The sequence below is a fragment of the Rousettus aegyptiacus genome, unplaced genomic scaffold (genome assembly GCF_014176215.1).
Source record: "Rousettus aegyptiacus isolate mRouAeg1 unplaced genomic scaffold, mRouAeg1.p scaffold_m13_p_16, whole genome shotgun sequence".
Classification (NCBI taxonomy): Eukaryota; Metazoa; Chordata; class Mammalia; order Chiroptera; family Pteropodidae; genus Rousettus; species Rousettus aegyptiacus.
The window spans coordinates 53,784,048-53,803,481 of NW_023416291.1; the positions used below are offsets into that span (position 1 = coordinate 53,784,048).

The 19,434-nt window shown below is 68.0% G+C and overlaps 1 protein-coding gene across 10 annotated transcripts in view; it reads right to left on the reverse strand.

The window, feature by feature from the left end:
- DOT1L (DOT1 like histone lysine methyltransferase) overlaps nt 1–19,434 on the reverse strand; it is a 46,359-nt gene that overhangs the window by 13,756 nt on the left and 13,169 nt on the right. For 9 of the 10 annotated variants that reach the window (XM_036234165.1, XM_016163502.2, XM_036234163.1 and 6 more), the window contains exons 5-18: nt 18,422–18,650; nt 16,915–17,009; nt 16,328–16,390; nt 9,762–9,817; nt 7,254–7,333; nt 5,503–5,571; nt 4,826–4,932; nt 4,233–4,274; nt 3,211–3,321; nt 2,819–3,050; nt 2,361–2,474; nt 1,508–1,599; nt 1,014–1,115; nt 634–771 (exon numbers count right to left, since the gene is read on the reverse strand). In XM_036234165.1, coding sequence (XP_036090058.1) covers nt 634–771; nt 1,014–1,115; nt 1,508–1,599; nt 2,361–2,474; nt 2,819–3,050; nt 3,211–3,321; nt 4,233–4,274; nt 4,826–4,932; nt 5,503–5,571; nt 7,254–7,333; nt 9,762–9,817; nt 16,328–16,390; nt 16,915–17,009; nt 18,422–18,650 — 1,530 coding nt within the window. The remainder of the gene's footprint in view (nt 1–633; nt 772–1,013; nt 1,116–1,507; nt 1,600–2,360; nt 2,475–2,818; nt 3,051–3,210; nt 3,322–4,232; nt 4,275–4,825; nt 4,933–5,502; nt 5,572–7,253; nt 7,334–9,761; nt 9,818–16,327; nt 16,391–16,914; nt 17,010–18,421; nt 18,651–19,434) is intronic. The other variant, XM_036234164.1, reaches the window with a different exon arrangement.

Here is a 19,434-nt window from a genome sequence, read left to right on the forward strand (position 1 = left end):
GAGGGGGCTAGGTGGGCTGCTGGGCAGGTATCCCCAAGAGCCCGTCTCTCTCTCCCTCCCGCTTCTGGAGAGCCAGGTTGTGGAGGTGGCCCGAGAAGACCAAGGTTCCCGTAGGACATTCCCACAGGAGCATGGCGAGGGTCCCACTGGATGGAGCAGAACAGCCCGTTAGAAGGGCCATCTCTGCACATCCCGTGGCGGGTGCCCGGGGGACCCCGGGAGAGAAATGGGCCCACACCCTGGCCCTGGGGACTTGCTAGGGAGCCCAGCATCAGGGGACGAAGGGCCAGGGAAGTCCAGGCCCCTCAAAAGGCCTGTCTAGTGCCAGCGTCAGCATTTGGGACGCCCGGACAGGAAGCCAAGCAGCCACCTGCAGGCCCCAGGCCCTGCTCGCGCTCGCCATTGAGAGTGGAGGACGAAGGGCGCTCTCTGAGAACAGGACAGAGAGGGGAGCCAGGACCGCCCTACACAGACTATGGGGGCCAAAGGGAACTCGTGCTCAGAAGGACGCACTGGGCCTTGCAGCCACCCTCGGGTCATCTCTCTGTCGCAGGGCGCTAGCTTCCCGACCAGTCAGCCAAGGGACACCTGGCCCCACCCCCGGGCTGCGCTGGCACAGCCGCCCGCACGCACCAGCTGCAGGCTCTGGCCCCTCAGCTCCCTGTTGTCCTTCTCCAGCTGCTCCGTCTGCTCCCGCAGCTGCTGGTTGTGAGCCGAGATCTCCTTCTGAGCCTGGATCAGGTCGTCGTAGGTCAGAGCCTTGACTCCCAGCTGCGGACACACGACGGCAAAGGGGCTCAGTCCCAGCTCGACATGGCCGCCGGCGCTGTGCGGCTCAGACAGGACGGAGGCGGCCGCAGGCCTCCAGAGAGGGGAGTCAGCGGAGGCTCCAGGGCCCAGGTTCTAGGCCCCCGCAGAGGGACCGGTTTCCCGGGATCTGGGCGGCCTCGGCGGCACCCCAGCCCCGCCCGCCCCCAGCCAGCACGCGGCCCTGCAGACGCGGGCAGCCCCACCTCATCCAGCTTCTGCTGGAACAGCCTCTTGATCTCCTCCTTCTGGGCCTGGCAGTGGCCGAACAGCTGCTGGGCGGCGCCCAGCAAGCGGGCGTTCTTCTCCTGCGCGGGGGGTAGGGCTGGTGAGCGGAGGCCACCCCCGCCTGGGCCCTCCCTCCGAGGGTCTCAGCCCACGTCACTGACGACGAGCACGGCCCCCCACGAGGAGGGCAGCCACACCTCCCCGCACGCAGACACGGCAACGTGCGGACCGCCCGGCTCTCCGAGGCCGCCATCGGAGGGCGGCACTGGCCTCCGTGACTTAGAGCGCCAGAGCCTTATGCTTCCCGCCCTTGGAAAAGCCGCGGGTGAGAGTGTTGGTGGGCACCCCCACGCTCCAAGTGTCGCCAGAGACCCCCTGGTTCTGGCGGCAGCTGTCCCCAAACACGTGGGCGGGCCCTCTGGGACGGAGCGGACGCGCCGCAGACGGGCACACGGAATCGGGCGCCCCTCACCTTCTCCTGGTCCAGCAGCTGCTGCAGGCCGGCCTTGTACTGGGGGGTCTTCGTGTACGCCAGGAACTGCAGATACTGAATCCTGAAGGACTCTGCGGGAGGGAGGGGGCAAGATCGCAGTGCCGGTGCCACGGGCTGCGGCCGGGAGCCGGGAGCGGCTCGGCTCCCCCAGGAGCTCCCCGGCTCCACCGTCGGATGCTGCTGAAACCGCCCAGCGCCGAGCGGCACCTTCGGTCCCCACGCTGCCTTGGTGTCCCCCGGGAGCCCCTCAGTGGCAAGATGCTGCTGTGAACCCCTCGCAGTTCCTGCCTCTGCCACCCATGTTCTCTTTCTCCCCAAGACTGGGGGTGTCTGTGACCCGACCTGCCAGTTTTCCTCAGCAAACACACGCTGTTGATGCTGGGCTGGCGGGAGACAACAGCTTTAACAAGGTGCACGGTCCCCATCGAGTCCCGCCAGGTGGCAGGTGCTCAGCTCTCACGTGGCCCTTGTTCCCCTGTGGCCTGGCCATCCCAGACTGACTCTGCCCCACACTGAGGACCCGGGGCGGGTCACCTCCGTGGGCTGTCCAGGGCACTGCAGCCTCCCTGCCCCCCACTTGATGCAGGAGCACCCCACTGTGACAACCGCCACGTGCCCAGACACTGCCCAGTGTTCCCTGGTGGACAGAACCTTGACCTCCGACACCTGCCCAGACCCACACCCATCCTCGTGGCAGGACCGATCCTGGGCCCTGGCGACGCCGGTCTGGTCGGCCTGCAACGTGGGTGTCGCGGGGGCTCGCCAACACCTCAGCCCCACCCCCCGCCGCCACATCGCACGCGCCGTGGGGCCGCGCCCCGCGCCTGCTCACCTAGCAGCTTCTGCAGTGCAGGGGGGGTGGGTGCCAGCAGCAGCTGGTCGGGGGGGTGCCGCTGCACGCTGGGAGGTAGCTGATGGAACGGGCTGTGAGGTGACTTGTACGCGTCTGCGGGAGGCGGGAGGCGCACGTCAATGCACACGGCAAGGGCTGCCCGCGCCCCCAGCCCCCCCCCGCTGCGCGACGTCTCCCCGCTCTCAAAGCTGAGACTCGGCACAGCTCCTGGGCCCCAGCACGGCCGGACACCGCGGCTCGGCAGTTCTAGGAGCCGAGACAAACGCCCTCGTGACCTAAGCAACTCCCGTGAGCAGTGGCATTTCTGCCGGGCTGCGGGCGTCGCTGGAGCCCAGGGCACTGTGGGGGCGGAGCGAGGCCCGGCGAGCCCCGGACAGGGACTCGAGGCGGGCACGGCCCAGGGAACGCCGCGGGGCCGGGCGGGAGGCGCCCCTCACCCTGCGGCGAGGCCGCGGCCTGGGACACGGTCTGGGCGTGCAGCAGGTCCAGTGCAGTCGGGCTCTTCCTGGGCTTACGCTCGGGGTTCGCAGTGCTCATCTTCTTGGGGCGCCCGCGCTTCCGGCCGGCCAGCTTCCGCCCCTTCTTGTTCAGCTTCTTCTTCCGCGCCTTGGAGGGAGACGGCTTCTTGACGGCGGCCGTCCCCGTTTTTTCCTCCTCAGCACCAGAATCCTAGCGGGCGGGGCGCCCGGGGAGCAACGCCACCGTTACTAGCCAGCCCGACACCCCAGGGGGCCCCGCGCCCCAGGACGCCCCGGGCCCCAGGGGGCCCAGCGCCCCAGGACGCCCTCCTGCGGCCTGCGGCCTGGGCCCGGGGGCCGGCGGCACTCACCACGGGCGTGTCCGCGGCCCCGGCCACCTTGCCCTCAGGCGCCTTCGTGGGCGTGGTCGTGTTGCTCTTGTTTTCCCGCTGCTGCCGGCGCCGAGCTGCCTCCTGTTCCTCCTGGAAAGCAAGTGTGGGACGTGGCCCCCGGTGCCAGCACGTCCCCTGAAGGCTGGCACTGTTGGGGCGCCTCCCACCCTGAGGTGGGCCACCTAGCCCCACTCCGTCCAGGTCAACTCCTCTGCCCCTGGACAGGCGAGGAAGCGGAGGCACGAAGCCCGCGAGCTGCCCCCGCGCTGTGTGCGCGCGCACTGCCTGCGAGCGGGCACGCCCTAATCTCCGGCCAGACGCCCGGTGGCCTCCTGAACAGTGATGTGCGGGACGAGACAGGGTCGAAGCCCAAAGGCCCCGGGCAGCGGCGAAGCGGCCGCCGGACGGAACCCTGGGGTGCGGGCGGCCGCGGCGAGCTCCACTCGCGCCCGGAGCACACACTCCAAGGGCCGCCGCGGGGCCGCGTGACCCTCTGCCACCCCGAGTGCAGCCCAGGGACACGCCAGCCCCGGCGTGCGGGCGTCTTTCCGCTCAGACGCTTGCCTGCGTCTCCAGAGACAGGCGTTTGACTAGACGCCCTCTGAGGTCTGGAGAAGGTGGTTCTAGGGCTGGGCACTGTGGGGACCCTGGGACCGGCAGCAGGGCACGTCCGAACCCAGGCCGACACCCCTCAAGCCGGGGCGCCCACCTCGATGAGGACCAGCAGCTGCGGTGCCACAGCCCCTGGGGGCTCGGGCTCGGACGTGGGGGCTGTGGGCACCGAGCGGCTCCCTTGTCCTGTACTCAGCACGACGCCCCGACTTACCCGACGTCGCTCCAAGGCCGCACGCACGCGGCCCAGTGCCCAAAGGCTGTTCGCGGGGGGTGAGGCAGGGCCCCGACCCCGTCCCTCGGACCGGCGCTGCCACCCGCCACCCACAGCTCCGCCGAGTGGCGCCCCCACAAGTCACGTTCCGTGAAAGAACAAATCACGCACTTACCCTGAGTTTTGGATTTTTCAGACTAGAAAAATAGTTTTCAAGCTAAAAAAGAGGGAAGAAAGGAAAACATCTCATGAGAAGTCCGCCCCAAACCCGACCAGACGACAGCGACGTCTCAGACACGCCAACAGCAGCGGTCCCTGGAGAGCGGCGGCAGGCCCGTGTGGGACCGCGAGCAGGCCTCCCGAAAGGGACGCGCCTCCACCCGGACGCCACCTGGCCCGGCCGCAGGCCCACCTCGGGGGCCGCGCGCCCCGCAGGGCCTCTCGCACGGGGTGCGCCCGCGACAGGGCCAGGCGGGCCAGGGCCCCCTGCACACGAGGCCTATGACAGCGAGGCCAAGTCTGTCACTGTCGCCTCGCTCAGATGACATCCGCCCTCGTGAGGACCGGGAGCCGAAGGCGGCGGCGCAGGGCCCCAGAAACTCCCGCTGCGGGACAGTGGTGCGGGGTGGGAGGGCGGGGCCGGGGCGCGGGGCACACTCGCTATGGAGCGGGGTGGGGGGGCGCGGGGCACACTCACTAGGTGCGGGGTGGGGGGGGCGCGGGGCACACTCACTATGGAGCGGGGTGGGGGGCGCGGGGCACACTCACTATGGTGCGGTCGATGGTGTGCAGGTAGTACGACACCGGCTTCCCCGTCCACGACACCGAGCCCTTCAGCGGGGAGAGCTCCACGACGCGCATGATGGTGCCGATGTCTGCGGGGGGAGCGGGCAGGGCTGGGGGCGCGGGGCGCACGCGGGCAGGGCAGCCCCAGACCCAGACGCTTGTCCGCGCACGGGGGCGGAGAGCTGCCTGGCGGGTGCTCAGGAGCCCTCGGGGAGCGCGCGGCTGCTAGAACACCCCTCGCACGAGGAACTGAGACCCACGGCCGGGTGCCACGGAGCGATGTGCCCCCCCCCCGAGGCCTGCCGCGGAGCCCACCTCGCACAGCAGCCATTCACCCACCGGGCCGACCAGGTGTGAACACCAAGCATCCCCGAGGCCTCTTAAAGTCCCGTCAAGCCTGGGGTCTCAACCCAGGTGTTTCTGTCCCCAGGGATACTGGGTGCTATCTGGGGACATCTGTGCCTGTCACACGGGGGGTGCTCCTGGCATCGAGTGGGTGGGGGCCAGGGATGCTGCTCAGCCGCCAGCAGAGCTCAGGACAGTCCCCCCAGAGAGTGACCCGGCCCTGATATCGGCAGCACCCGGGGGACACCCAGCTGTAATGCGTCGGCCCTGAAAAGCACACGCCCTGAGAGCTGAGCCACAGACGAGCTGCTTACCACTCAAGTTTCTACTGTTTATTCTGAAGTTCAGAGGTGCGAAGGGCTTCGAGGACACGATTCTGCCACCTGAAACACGAGGACTGGTCACTGCCATTCGTGGGGGAGTCAGAGGTACCACGCCACCGACAGGAAACGCCGCCAGAGCCGGGGGGCCGGGCAGCGAGGGGCCGACGGCACGTGGCGTGCTGACGGCAAGGGGCCGCGGCCCTGTGCCTCCCCTCCAGGCGACAGAAAGCTGGAGCCCGCTCGAGCCTTGCTAGGGCTCACGCTCCCACAGGAACGCACCCGGGCCCCCCGCAACCCCACCGTCCCACGTCCGACACCGAGTCTGATGGGCACCAGCCGGCCCCACACGGCCAGGCGGACGCGGGGTGGCTGTGGGGCGAGGAGGCGCCCGCGCACGGACGCGCCCCTGATGCCCACGTTAGTCCTCAGAGGACGGGAACTCGGACGCCTGCACGGGGACGGAGCGTGAGCCATGCTGCACACGTCACCACGGCCCGCGCGCCGAAGGACGCGCCCAGCCCACACGCCAGCGCCTCTCTGGGCAGTGAGGGAAAAAGCCCAAGACAAACGTCAAAGGAAGAAACGTCACGTCTGGAACAGGAATTGGGATGAACCCGCTGGGGGCGCGCACACGCATACACACGTGCGCCCCACGGCTCTCAGACGGGGGCCCCGTCCCGGCCTGTTTCTGAGCATCGCCCCCATGGGGGGGGGGGAGGGCGAGGCCCAGGGCCGGTCACGCGCGGGGTCAGGGGGCGGCCTGCCGTGCCAGGCAGTGAGCGGGAGCTGACACAGCATGTGGGGACCCATGGGGTGCCTGAGAGAGGGGGGCGTGGTCAAACACGGCCCAAGGGTCCGCAACCGCGCTCCTCGGGAGCCTGCCGCCCACGATGCCCGCACGACAAGGGCGCGTGAGGGGACTCCGGAGGGCACGTCGCTGCAGGCCAGCAGGTCGCTGGTGCCTGGGAGGCTGGGCGGGCAGTCCTGACCGCGAGGTCGCCCACACGCGACAACCAGGCCCTCGAGCCCTCAGGAAACGAGACTGAGGGGGTCAAGGTCGAAGTCGCCATGGAGGGTGAGTCTGCAATGGGCAACAGGACGGTGAGCCTGGACACCCCGCGGCGTCGTCCAAGAGAGGGAGGCCTCGTTCTCCAGTTAAATCCCCCGGTGGCCGGGAGCTGCACACGACTGCGGGCTGGGCAGGCAGGAGAAGCTGCCAGAAGAGGCCCCGGGCCGCCGGGAGGGCTCTGGCAGGGCAGGGCCTGGCCACACGGGGGTGGCTCCAAACGAGGAAGGCCGCCTGGACGCCCCAGGTGGGGGCTGACAGGCCAACAGGGAGCAGTCGGGTCTGCGCTCCAGGCACGTGCGACAGCCCTGAGGTGTGAACTGGGCACTCTCGAGCCAAGCAGCCGTCTGCCGTCCTCTGAAGTTCACGTCTAACCAGACAGCCTGGGTCCTTCCTGCCGACCTGGCCACCCACCCCCGGTCTTGCCGGCCACCGAGCACTGGGGGTACGGTCACTCCACTCCACGCTAAGATGGAGGTGCCCGGCCACGCGGATGACACGGAGAACCAGTCAGGACATGCCCACTGCCCGAGGCCTTTCATGGGGCCTGAGGTGGGCGGATGCGGAAGCTCAGGACAAGCCCAGCACGTGCGGCCAGTGCCAAATCTAGCCAGACCGAGTGGGCAGTGGGCGCGCGGCAGCCCTGACAGCAGGGGGCTCGGGGGCAGTACGTTACCTTCCTTCATGTTTGCAAATCGCTCCTTCAGCTGGTGATCCACCTCAGGACCAAAGGCAAAGTTATTCACAAATATAACACTGCAAAACAATGTTCCAGTTCAGTAAAACGAAGGCTCCATTTCCACACGTGCGCAGAGCACCGGCGCATACGCCGCCTACCACCTCCGAGGCCAGCTCTGCAGCGCGCTGGGCCCCGGGCTCTGCCCGCACCACCTCCGGCCAGCTGGGGACGGCTCCAGGGCCCCAGAGTGGGACAGCTCCCCTGATTTGTTGCTACCGTACAATTCAGACTTGCCCGTGACCAGCAGACTGCTGGAAAGGCCAAGGTGGACATGTGCAGGCCAAGGTGGCCCCGGGTCAACCTGCACCGGCTGGGCGGTGGTCCCCACCTGCCCGTCAGACATTTCTGGGCTAGAATGCAGGAGAACAACTGTCACCTGGGGACAGTGACGTGGGAACGGGCAGGCACCCCGGCAGCAGGCGACACAGCTGAGTCAAGCTGCGTCTGAACGTGGCCGGGACTGGAGGCCAAGGTCTTTCGATGGGGGTGGCTCCGCCTGCCTTGTGCTCAGACGTTGCCTCGTACCAGGCAGCCAGCGACCCAGGAGCCTCACTCAGTCTGCAGACGCCCGCTGGGACAGTGGGCGGGCCGAGGTGCCACCCACCCCGGCGCCTTGCCAGCGGGCCCCGACCTGCTCACAAGGCTCTGGATGGCTAACCTCCAGAACACCGTGCAGCCGACCTACATGAGGGCCCACGGGCGAGACAGACGCGTCCACCCTAGAGTCGCATGGCCCTGCTCGCCATTGGATGTGGCTGCACATTAATGCAGCGCTGTGGTGGACGCCGGGCCGTGGACGGCAGAAACGCAGACAGAGGTCGCTTCCTCTCGCGAACGTGACAGGCAGCAGAGGAGCTGCCGTTCCCACGCGCCTCGTTCTAAACCTCAGCAGCTCTAAACTCAAGGAAGCCGAGCGCTTCGCGGCAAGCCCGGGAAGGGCCAGCACGGCGCGAAGGACCCCCAGGGTGCAAACAGGGTGGCGCGTTCTCCAGGCGCCACGTGCGGGCAGAGACCATGGCGGGGCGGCCTGGGAGCCATGGACACCACGCGACGAGGACCGGACGCTGAGTGGGGCCAGGGCCCATGGGAGAGCGAGCGGGGGTCGGAGGACGCCAGAGCCTCGAGACGACCCAGGCGGGAGTGGGCAGCGACGCGAAGGCCTGGGGGACGGCTGCCTGGAGGGCCCCCTGCCTGCGGCGGGCGTCGCCCTGACGGGGCATGGTGGGGGCGGACGCCCTCGACAGGAAGCGGAGACCGGGGGACACCGGCAGGAGCTGGCCTGCAGGCCTCGCCACAGGGCCATCCCCAGCCAGGTGCACCGCACTCTCGTGGGGGCTCTTGGGGGCCCAGCCAGTGGGACACTGTGGCCTGGGTGACACTGGTCAGCACTTGGTGAGTGTCCGGCTCGGCCACCACAGTGGCCACAGAGCCCTAGACCGAGCTTGATGTGGGCACCCGTGGGGTCAGTATGGTTCTCCCAAGATGGGAAAGACCTGACCCGTGAGGACAGGAGGCTCACGGAAGGGCAGGAAAGGGGCCGCTTCTGAGAGACAGCGAGGCCTGGCCACTCCCTGCCCAGAGGACTACCTGTGGGGGCGTGGGGCGGCCTCAGCCAGCGTGCCCAGAGGAGGGTTGGGACAAGGCAGCAGGCCGCACTAGGAGCCCGTGAGCGGCCCAGTGCGGCTGGACAGCCACACCCCAGGGGGAGAGTCACCGAGCGTGCGAAGTGGCCTCATACAACTGCCCAGGGCCAGGCCGCCCCAGCAGACGCGCGCAAGACCCTCCTGCCCGCACCTTCTCTCCTGCTGCTCCGTCAGGGCCGCGGCCACACCGCACGGGACCCTGGGTGCGGGGATGAGCCCCGGCCCCAGGCCAGTGGAAGGGCAAAGGGAGGACGACAGGGCAGAGGACAGGGAAGGACCGCGCACAGCTTCGGGAGCTGATGGACGCAGAGGTCACGGGGCAGGCCCTTGGGGTGGGGCCTGCTGGGGCCAGGAGGGCTCTGCAATGGCCTCCTGTCCAAGGACACGTGGGCGGACCTGCCGGGAGGCGCAGGGCGTGTGGTTTCCTGCACTGCGCTCAGGCCGGGGGGGCCGCAGACAGGGAACCGCGGCGGGAGCCCCGACACGCCGCGGAGGCGGCGCCGGGCAGAGCGGCCGGCCGCAGACACAGCGAGCGCGGGGCTCAGGGCTGGGACCGCGGGGCGGCCCTCCGTCTGGGCGTGAGGGCCGGGGAGGGCCCTTCCCGACAGCCCCGGCCATGAGCACCTGCCCCGCACGGGGGCCCGACTGGGGGACAGAAGGGAGGCCCCGACCGCCTCCGCCATCCAGCTCTGCCTCGCAAGCAAGCAGCCGCGCCCAGCGCGCGGGCCCTCAGCGGCGGGACCGCCCTGGGGGCCCGCCCGGCCAGGCCCGGCGCCGTCCCGCGGCCCCCGCACCCCCGTACCTCGTGTTGGCGATCCGCTCTCTCCACTCCTCCGAGAGGAAGTCGCCTCTTTCCAGCTGGAAGGAAAACACAGGGGCGAGCGCTCGCCATGCGCCCCACGTGGCCCCGCGCCCCACCCGGTGAGCAACAGGCGAGGCGGACCCTGCCACGCAGGTGCGCAGAGCAGGAAGGAAGAGGCGGCGCGGGTACCGTGGCTCCGCTGGGGGGGGGCGACAGTCAGAAAGGGACAGGGTGAGACCGCAGAGCGCTGTGCGGGTCAGCACGCGCCACGCGGGTGCGGCGGGGCCTAGGGCACAGGGCGACAAGGATGCTAGTGAAGGTGCCGGAAAGCCACGGTGCCGGGCCCGCGCAGGGCCGGCAGGGGGCGCCCCGGACGCTCGGCCTGCAGAGCCGGCGGCGCTCTGCACAGAGGCGGGTTGGCGGGGCCAGACAGACCCGCGTGGCTGCTCACAGGAAGACGCTTGCACGCAGACTGGGCGCCACGCCACCACCGCACGCGGCGGACGGAGGCTCCCTTCCGGGACACGGGCACGCACCTGAGCAGCGGCTCTGCCCTGCTCCGCCTGAGGACGCGGCGCCTGCACCTTCGGCACCTGGCCTCGGGGCTCTCCTTAACAGCAGCCTGGCGCTACTTTGCCTCAAGGTCAAAGGCTGTCCATGGGAACGCCGCCCCCCAGCTGTCCTGAGCTGAGACCCTGCGCGCACTGAGGAATTGGCTTTGAAAGCCTGTCACCACTCTAAAGGCTGCCGTCACCACTTGTCGGTGTCCACCCAAGGGAGCGGAAAGCGTGCGTCAACACCAAACCCAGCCTCGGAGGCCCCCAGCGGCAGGATTCTCAACAGCCCAAACGCACACGATGGACACAACGTGCCGTCCACAAAGGGGAGCGTCGCTCAGCCACGAAAAGGGGGCGGGGGGGGCGCGGACGCTGGCTACGGCGCGGACGGACCTCGGACACACGATGCTCAGTGAGACGCCGGACACACAGGCCACTCGCGTGGGACTCCACTGATGCGAGTGAGCAGAACAGGCACGTCCCCAGGGACAGGAAGGGGTGAGTGGGTGTCAAGGGCTGGGGTGACTGCTCCTGGATCTCGTCTGTACCCCCACTGGTGCCGCCGAGGTGACCAGGACCCTGACGGGCACTGTGGCTCTCGCAGGACAGGACAACAGGAAGATCCCGAGCAGAGAAGGCCCCGTGGGAGACAGTGCCCGGGGCGGGAGCTGCTGCAAACCCTGTGTCCCCCTCCCCAGCCTGCACGCAGGGAACCCCCATGGGCACCCTGTGACGTGAGGGGGCGGGACGGTGCAGGACACGTGGGGAGGCCACCTGCTGAGTTGCTTGCGGGGGGTCTGCCGACACCCTGGTGGTCCGTGTGTCCCCACCTGAGGAGCCTTCTCGATCTGCCGTTGCTCCCTGTGGCCAGGCACTGGGGAAGCGACTCGGGCTCCAGGTCCTTGCCAGCATTGTTAGATGGAACTCCCACAGTGGCCTGAATCCATCCTCAGAAAGGCCGCTGGCAAAGCTGGCCCCCCACAGCAGCTGGTATGGGGCTCGGGGGACTCCCACCAACAGGCCCCCTCAACAAGCCCCCGGCCCTAAACGCTCTGCAAACAGGCGGGTCACGCCGAGCACCACTGTCCCCCGGGGTCTGGGGCCTCGGCCGAGCCGGGCAGAGGTGCCTGCGTGACTGGCCCCCAGTGAGGCCCCTGGGGACCGCAACACGCAGTGTGCTACGTCTCGTCTGGGGGAACAAAGCACGTCTTGGTGACCCCCACCTGGAGAGGATGCTGGGAGCTGTGCCTGGGCCCCTTGCCCGCCCCTCGCCCATTCCCTCGGCTCATCTCACGCTGTCTGGTCTCCACAGCAACCGTGGCCGTGGGGGCCACCGCTGCCGAGTCCTGGGGTCCCCCCGTGAAGCCGCACCTGGGCGGTCCTGGAGACTATGTGGGTGACCTCATACGCGTGGCGCAGAAACACCCACAGCCTCCGCCTGCCCGCTCGCCACTGTCGTGCAAGAGCAGTGCCTGGCCAAGGCAGCCAGGTCGACAGCGGCCAGAAAGATGTGCGTGGTCTTCCTGTGCCCCAGGACGCCGTGACTGCGCCTCCAGCCTCGGGGGAGGGGCAGCTGGGGTTCCTGTGCCCCAGGACGCCGTGACTGCGCCTCCAGCCTCGGGGGAGGGGCAGATGGGGTTCCTGTGCCCCAGGACGCCGTGACTGCGCCTCCGGCCTCGGGGGAAGGGCAGATGGGGTTCCTGTCCCCCAGGTCCCCGTGACTGTGCCTCCGGCCTCGGGGGAGGGGCAGATGGGGGAGCCCCTAGCACGCACATCGCCCTTGCCATGGGGAGCCTGTGGGCAGGTCCAGGGTCCGACTCCGGCAGGCCGGGCGTGTCCCCGACCCGGCCCTCTCGGGAGCTGCCGCCCACCTGCACGCGACACATGTGCGCTCCCGTCCAGGAAAAAGCACGGCCTGCATGGGCCGTCCACTTCCGTGGGAGGCCAGGCTGGCCGCGCCCAGAGCAGGTGGGCAAGGGCCACTGACGGGGGCCCAGGCTGCCGTCTCGCCAACCTGCCCGGGGCAGCCACAGGCCACAGATGCCACTGGGCAGGACGGCCTGACCCCAGGGACCCCCGCGGCAGCCCAGGGTGAAGGGTGCTCGCGTGTCTGGACTGCACGCGGCCCCGCCGGCTTCCTGAGAGGAAGCAGCCAGCATCCCAGCGCCGGCCAGGTCCACGCGGGCTCCGCACCTGAGGGTTGGCCAGTCGATAGCACCAGGCTATCCTAACACTGAGCCTGCGTTAGGGGAGGTCCCAAGACACTTCGCCTGAGGACTGCAGGCAGGTCCACAGCGGCTGGGAACCCTCCCCACACGGCAAGTCCACAGAGCCACAGCTGCCCGAGGCACCAAGCTCCGGACATGTGAAACCTGCTGTGTGCCAGGCCTATGACCAGCAGCCAAGGGCTCCACTGTAAGGACAGCCGAGGTGCTGTGGGGACTCCGGAGGCCTGGATGTCAGTCGGGGCGGGGAGCTGGATGGAGCGTCTCCCGGGCGGAGGGGGTCCCTTGACGCGTGGCAGAGGCCAAGTCGAAGGAGGAGATGGGGCTCCACCAGGCAGAGCTGCGGGAGGCTGGAAGGGCCTGGCACCGCAGGGCGGCAGGCCAGGGATGCGGCGGGGCAGGGGTGGCCGTGCCTGGCTGGGCGGTGCCTCTGGCCACAGGAAGCAGGACCGGAGGTGGCGGCCACGGGGGATCCTGGGCCGCGGGAAGCAGGCCCTGGGGCCTGAGAAGCGCGCCGGGCCAGGCTATTTTTAGGTTCCTGTTGGCCAGTTCTTCGGGTCCTTGAGTAACAGGAGGCAGGGCTCCGCCTGCCAACCAGGCGCCTGGCCAAAGCCACAGAGAGCTGCTCCCAAGGTCCCAGCGCTCGCGGGCAGGCAGACCCGCGGCCCCTCCGGGAGCAGGCGGCGTCCGACAGGATGGGCTCTGGACACAGGTGCGAGAGGGCCAGCGACAGACGACTGCTCGTGCCGCGGCCGGCCTGTTCCAGACCCCCACCAGGGCTGTGACCCAAGGTCCTCCCCAGCACCGCCCAGGGGCCACTCAGGGCTAACGAGCACCCAAAACCCCACAAGACCCACATAGCAAGGTAGTTTTCACGTGGGGAGCCCTCCTGTGTGCCCGCCGATATGGCGCTGACCCCCGGACGCCCACTGCACCAGTGCTGCCCCCCAGTGGTGATGGGAGGAGGGAGGAGGGAGGAGGGAGGAGGGAGCAAGCCCAGGGCCGCGGCGGCCCCACAGGCCCCTCCCGACCGCAGTCCACACACAGCGCTGTAGGCTGCGTGCGCTCGCTCACCGGAGCAGAAAATAGTTCTTGAACTCAACAACCTGTTCCTTAGGAAGGCGTGAAGTCTGAGGAAACGGTCGGCCACCTGGGCACTGTCAGCCAGTGGACACGGCGACCGAGAGGGAAGCGGCTTCCCGGGAACGGAAGCTGGCCTCGCCGCCCGGGCAGCTTCCAGGACAAGTGCCAGAGAACTTGAGATGTGGGAGGAACAGGAGAGGTCTCCCTTCACTGAAGGGAGAACATTCCAGAAGACATTCCACCAAGAGAAGAGGAAGGGGAGTGGGCCCGTGCCCTGAACATGCAGGACCGGGTCGGGAGGAGCGGGGCGGGGGGGCGCGTCCACACCCTGCGTGAGGCCAGCATCGCCTGGCACCAGAACTGGACGTGCAAGAGGAGGAGGCTACAGACGGGGATCCTCCTGCACACACGCCGATGCAAAGGCCCCAACAAAATAGGAACGAACCGGAAACCCAGTGACGCGTGAGGACACACGCCACGAACCAGAGGGACTGAGCCCGGGAGCGCAGCGTGCACACCCCACTACGCCGGCAGGCCGCAGAGGGGCCCGCGCGCCTATCAACAGACTCAGAGCAGGCGTCCCACAGAACCTCGCAGCCCGTCGCCGTACGAGTCTTAGCAAAATAAGACTGGGGGTGAACTCAGCAACTTGGGGAAGGACGTCCACGGAACCCCGAGAGCAAGCGGCGCGCGCCGCGGGGAGAACCGGGAAGCTCTCCCGCAGCGTGGGCGACCAGGCGCAGCGGCCTCTGCCCCCTGCTTTCCGACGCCGAGCTGCAAATCCCAGCAAACGCGTGAGGCAAGAAAAGAAAGCAATGCGTACACAGCTCAGAGAGAAAACGATCGAACCGGCTTTGTTTGCAGAGGACACAGAACTACCTATGACGCCTGGAAGAGTCCACGAGAAAAGCGCCACTAACGCAGAACCACGGCGAGGAGACGGAGCACAAAGCATCGCGGTGCGTTAACGAGCAAAACGCACGTCAACAAAGGTCGATCGCTTTCCTAGAAACCAGCAAATTGATAACGCTTGTGTCGGCATCCACAGAAAAACGCTGAGGTATAAACCTAACAAGACACATACGGGATCAACACGAGGAAAACTACAAAACCCCGACGACGGAAGTCGCCGAACTCGGTGAACGGAGAGAGACCCCTCGTCCGTGGACAGAAAGATTCAACACGATCAGGATGTCGCTTCTTCCCGACTCGACCCCCAGATCCAGCGTGACCCCAGTCAGACCCCAGTGAGTTCCTTCACGTGTGAACACACGGACCCTGAAGTTGACGTGGAGGCCGAAGGCCCAGACCGAGCGACACGGCTCTGGAGCTGAAGAGCAGGTTGACGCCCGGCAGCGTCAGCGCCAGGCTGCGGCCGCCCCGACAGCGGGCCGGCGAGGACAGACGCGCGCCCCGAGTGGCCAGGAGGGGGCCTGGCAACGCCCGCGCCAACGTGGCCTCTGACAGAGGGGCCACGGACGCTGCTGGAGCAGCTTGGCCTCCACGCGCAGAGAAACGGCCTGAGACACGGACTTAGCTCCTCTGCGAAGTCAACCCAGCACACATAATCGCGGACACGGCACCGCGAAACTCCCACAGGATGTTGAGAGCGTCGCCCCAGGTGACCTCAGGTTTGGCGATGACTGAAGCGCAGCACTGAAAGCCCGACCGTGGAGAGAAGAGCCCGCCCGAGGACGGGAGGCCTCCCTGACCCCCCCATGCCCCCAGTTAGTCCCCAGCCTGCGGCTCTGCGATCTAGCTCGTTCCCTGACGGCATTGAGAACGGCGGCTCCAGCTCGACTGCCACCACCCCGGAGGATGACCTATCACAGGCTAGTAACCACAGGACAGAGAGACCTGACCAGCCAGGAAAGATTTTCGGCAGGGAGCAGGCACGGGACCGGCTGGCGGCATCGGGTGGAATCTGAGGGTGTGGGCCTCAAACCGTGGGCCTGTGGCGGGCGACGACCCCGGGCGGGGAGGGAAGGACGCGTCCGCCTTTGGACCCCCGCCAGGTGGAAGGAGACTGCTCGGCAGCTGCGTGTCCACAGGCGACAGGGAAATCCCTGGCAGAGAGTCGCGGGGAGTGCGGAGCGTGGGAACACGTCTCGGGACGCAGACGTCGCCCTGGGCGGGAGGGGCAGTGAGAGATCAGCGCCCGAGGCCGGGCTGAGTGGCGGAGACTGTGGGGCACGGGTGCTGCTGAGCCCCGCCGCTCACGGAAAGGAGCCGGCGGCTGGTCTCACGCTGCTGGGAGGCGGCACGAGAAGGACGCCCCCGGCCGGCCAGCGGACAGGGGGCGGCCGTCTCCCCCGCCACCCGCCGCCCTGCGCACCAGCCGCACCGCACGCGTGACTCCAAAGGTGCAGCTGCTGCCAAAAAAGGCCCACGAGCTCCTGACAGCTGTCAGGTGCCTGGGGGCCGAGGGCGGGAGAGCAGGAGCGAGGCCCCCGAGAAAGGAGGACAACTGCGGCCAAGGGCGGGCGGAAAAGAGACAGGAAGGGGGCACTTCCGGCGAGGCCGGCTGCCCCACCCAAGGGCCCGCGGGGAGCTGAGTGGGCTCCTTCCCAAGACGCCGCATGGCCGGCTCAGCCCAGACCCGGTGGGGATGAGCCGGGGTCCCGGGAGGAGAGGGACGGCGGGTCCGGGGGAGGGAGCGCAGGCACCCGGTAGCCGCGGGGCGCGGAGCGATGGCACTCACTGTGTATTCTGCATGCTTTTTTCCGTACCATTTCATCCACTTCCTGAACTCGCGGTCCATGGTCTGCAAGGGGCAGAATCGGACAGCCGGTAAGAGGTGAGGCGGTGGAGGCCACTCCACGCACTCTGGTGGCCACCTGCGGCTCCCCTCTGCCCCCCTCCCCGCACAACCCCGTGTGCATCCACCCAGGGAGGATTCTGGGGCCCCAGGGGGCACACTGTGGGGCCGAGAATCGTTCTGACGTCCAGGAAACCCAAGGCCACCAGCATCTGACCCAAAAACTCAACATGCTCCAGGGAACGAGACGCTGCTCAGATGCATCCACTGCCCAGAGCCCGCTGACCCCCGCCCCAGGCGGGCGCTGGCCGGGCAGTGATGCCGGCCGACCCGCCCTGGGGGCGACGAGGCCGCAGCGTCTGGACACGGAAACACACCAGGCGGGCCCCGCACGCGCGCCACGCCAAGGAGCCCCCACAGACCCCGCCTGGCCGCCCCTCCCTCTCCCCATCCCAGCACCCCCCCGCCCCCCGCCCCCCCTCCCGCCGCGGGAGAGGCGCAGACGCCGTCCACGGCCCCTGACCGCTCACCTCCGCATACTTGGCTGGGATGTCGGCTTTCTCGACGCCGTAGTGATGTTTGCAGTTGGTGGCCGCGGCGACCTGCAGCACGACCTGGCCTACTCCTTCAGGGACAGAGGGGGTGCCGTCACAGACGCAGCGCTGGCGTGCGGGGGGCCCTCGCCAGCCACGCGGGCCAGGCAGAGGCCCCGGAGCTGGCGAGGTGCTGAGGACACTCGGCGACCCAGGCCATGAACCGGGCCTGCTCTGGGGACAGCCGTCGCAATTCGGCTCCGACTGGGATCACCTTAGTCTCCAGTCAGATGCGGTACGGCCCGTCCTGACAGCTCTGCGGGACCCGGGACGCCTCGGGAAGGCTCCCACCCACCAGGGCCAACCAGATCTGAGGTGCCTTTGAAGCACGGTCAATGCCTGTCGCTGACCGGGGTTCGATGCGGGACTGGAGGTGGCAGGGGAGCCTCCCGCAACTCTGCCACGGCAGCATGGCTGCACAGCCTGCCAAGCCAAGCCGGCCATGCATGCCGACAGACCCGCGTCCAGGTCCCAGCAGAGGGCCTGCCGGCACTGGGCCCGCGGGCCTCGGCCGCGATCTCGCCCCACGTGAGGGCGCTCTGTGGTGCAGACGACGCACCAGGCACCCCTCGCCTTGCCATTTTAAACAGAATGTGCTCAAATCGTGAAAAAAGAGCGCCCTGCTTAGGAAGCCAGATACGGGCAGGCCCTCGGCCAGGGCCGGGAGGGTCCCCGCGGGGGCGGAGGCTGGTGCCTTCCAACCGGCATCGCCTCTGGACGTGGGGAGGTGAGTCGCACGGCCCTTCAGGAACCAACTTCCGGACCACGGGCGCTCTAATAAAAATGAATCATCTACTTAAAAAAGATCTGAGCCAAGACGACGCCACCGAAGAAGTCGTCTGGTCCCTGGGTGCCCAAGCCACTCGCGCCTGTTTGAGACAGGAGCTTTAAGTCTGAGTGTGGGGTCCTCATGTGCAAACGGGGTCACGAGGATGGCAAAGACGCCCCAGAGAAGGGCTGTGCACAGCGTTCCCAGTGGAGTCATCTGGAGTGTGTAAGACAACCACGGAATCAGCCCTGTCTGTGCCCGGACCAGACCAGCCCATTGGGGATCAATCAGCCGATGTTTACTCGTTCTGGAAAGCGCACTCACGCACACCCGCCAGGCCCCATGGACGCCCTGAGACAGGCCCTGCTCCCAGGAGCCTCCACTGTGGTGCGGGGGGATGGCCCACAACAGAGGTGGGGGCTGTTGGGGCTGGGGAGCGTGGGACCCCCGGGCTTTGAGAAGCAGGAGAGCAAGGGCTCGCGGGGCCTCCTGGGATGGGGCCGGGGCCTCCCGCTCTGGGGAAACCAGGGACTCTGGGGGAGGCCGGTGGGTGGCTCACAGCCAGGGCCGAGGGGCAGGAGGGAGCAGTACCCACGCTGGGCGACCCCTACCCCGGCTCTTCTCGGAGGTGCAGCGTGCACGGGACCATGGCCGGGCCGCCTGCCCCTCACTCACCACTGCCCAGGTCCACAAACAGGTCGTCCTCAGTCATCTTGATCTCGTCGATCATCTGCGCGACCAAGTCAAAGGAGGTCTCCCCGTACACCTCCGGGGAGAAGGGCTCGTAGTTGTTGAGCTTCTCAGGGTCCGTCACCGAGTGGTTGTAGACCTGCTGCAGGATGTGCCGCAGGAGCCCGTTGGACGGCCGCGTGTTCAGCTTCATGGGCTGCGTGGTGCCCTTCCACTGCGCACAGTGGGGAAGCGCGGGGCGTCACAGATGGCCGCCCGGACCGCCCCCCACACCTGGTCACTGTGTGTGGCGCGAGTGTGTGCTCGAGTGCGTCTGCGTACATGTGGGTGCAACGGTGTGCACGTGTCTGTGTGCAGGTGTGCATGTATGTGTGAGCGTGCACGTGAGTGTGCGTGCATGTCTGTGTGCGTGTGTGTATATGTGAGTGTGCACGAGTATACCTGTTTACGCGTGGGTACACGTACATCTTTATGCGAGTGTTTACCTGTTTCTGTACGTGTGAGCATGCACATGAGCTATCTAGGTGTATACGTGTGCATACGTGAGTGCACGTGTATGCCAGCGTGTGTATGTGAGTGCAGCTACATACGTCTGCATGCGCGTACATGTGAGTCTACGTCCGTGTCTGTATGCATGTGCATACTAACGTGCGTGCACGTGAGAACATCTGTATGCGTGCGTGTGAGCCGGCATGTGTGTGCGTGTAGTGCGTGTACATGCGACAGTGTGAGCCTTGGAGCGTGTGTAAGCACGGGTGCGAGCGAGGCGAGCAGCAAGGCCTGCAGCGCGCACAGCCTCACCCCTCCCCAGACAAGGGGGACGATGAGCCCAGGGACCCCGGAGCCCTGACCTCAGGATGGCCGACCGCCCTGCACACTTCTATGGGAGAAGAAATGGGCCCGGACCCACAGAGCGACCAGCGCCCCTGGGCCTTGCCTGCCCCTGGAGCGAGGTGACATGGAGGGCAGTGGGGCCCAGACGAGGGGACAGGCGGCCA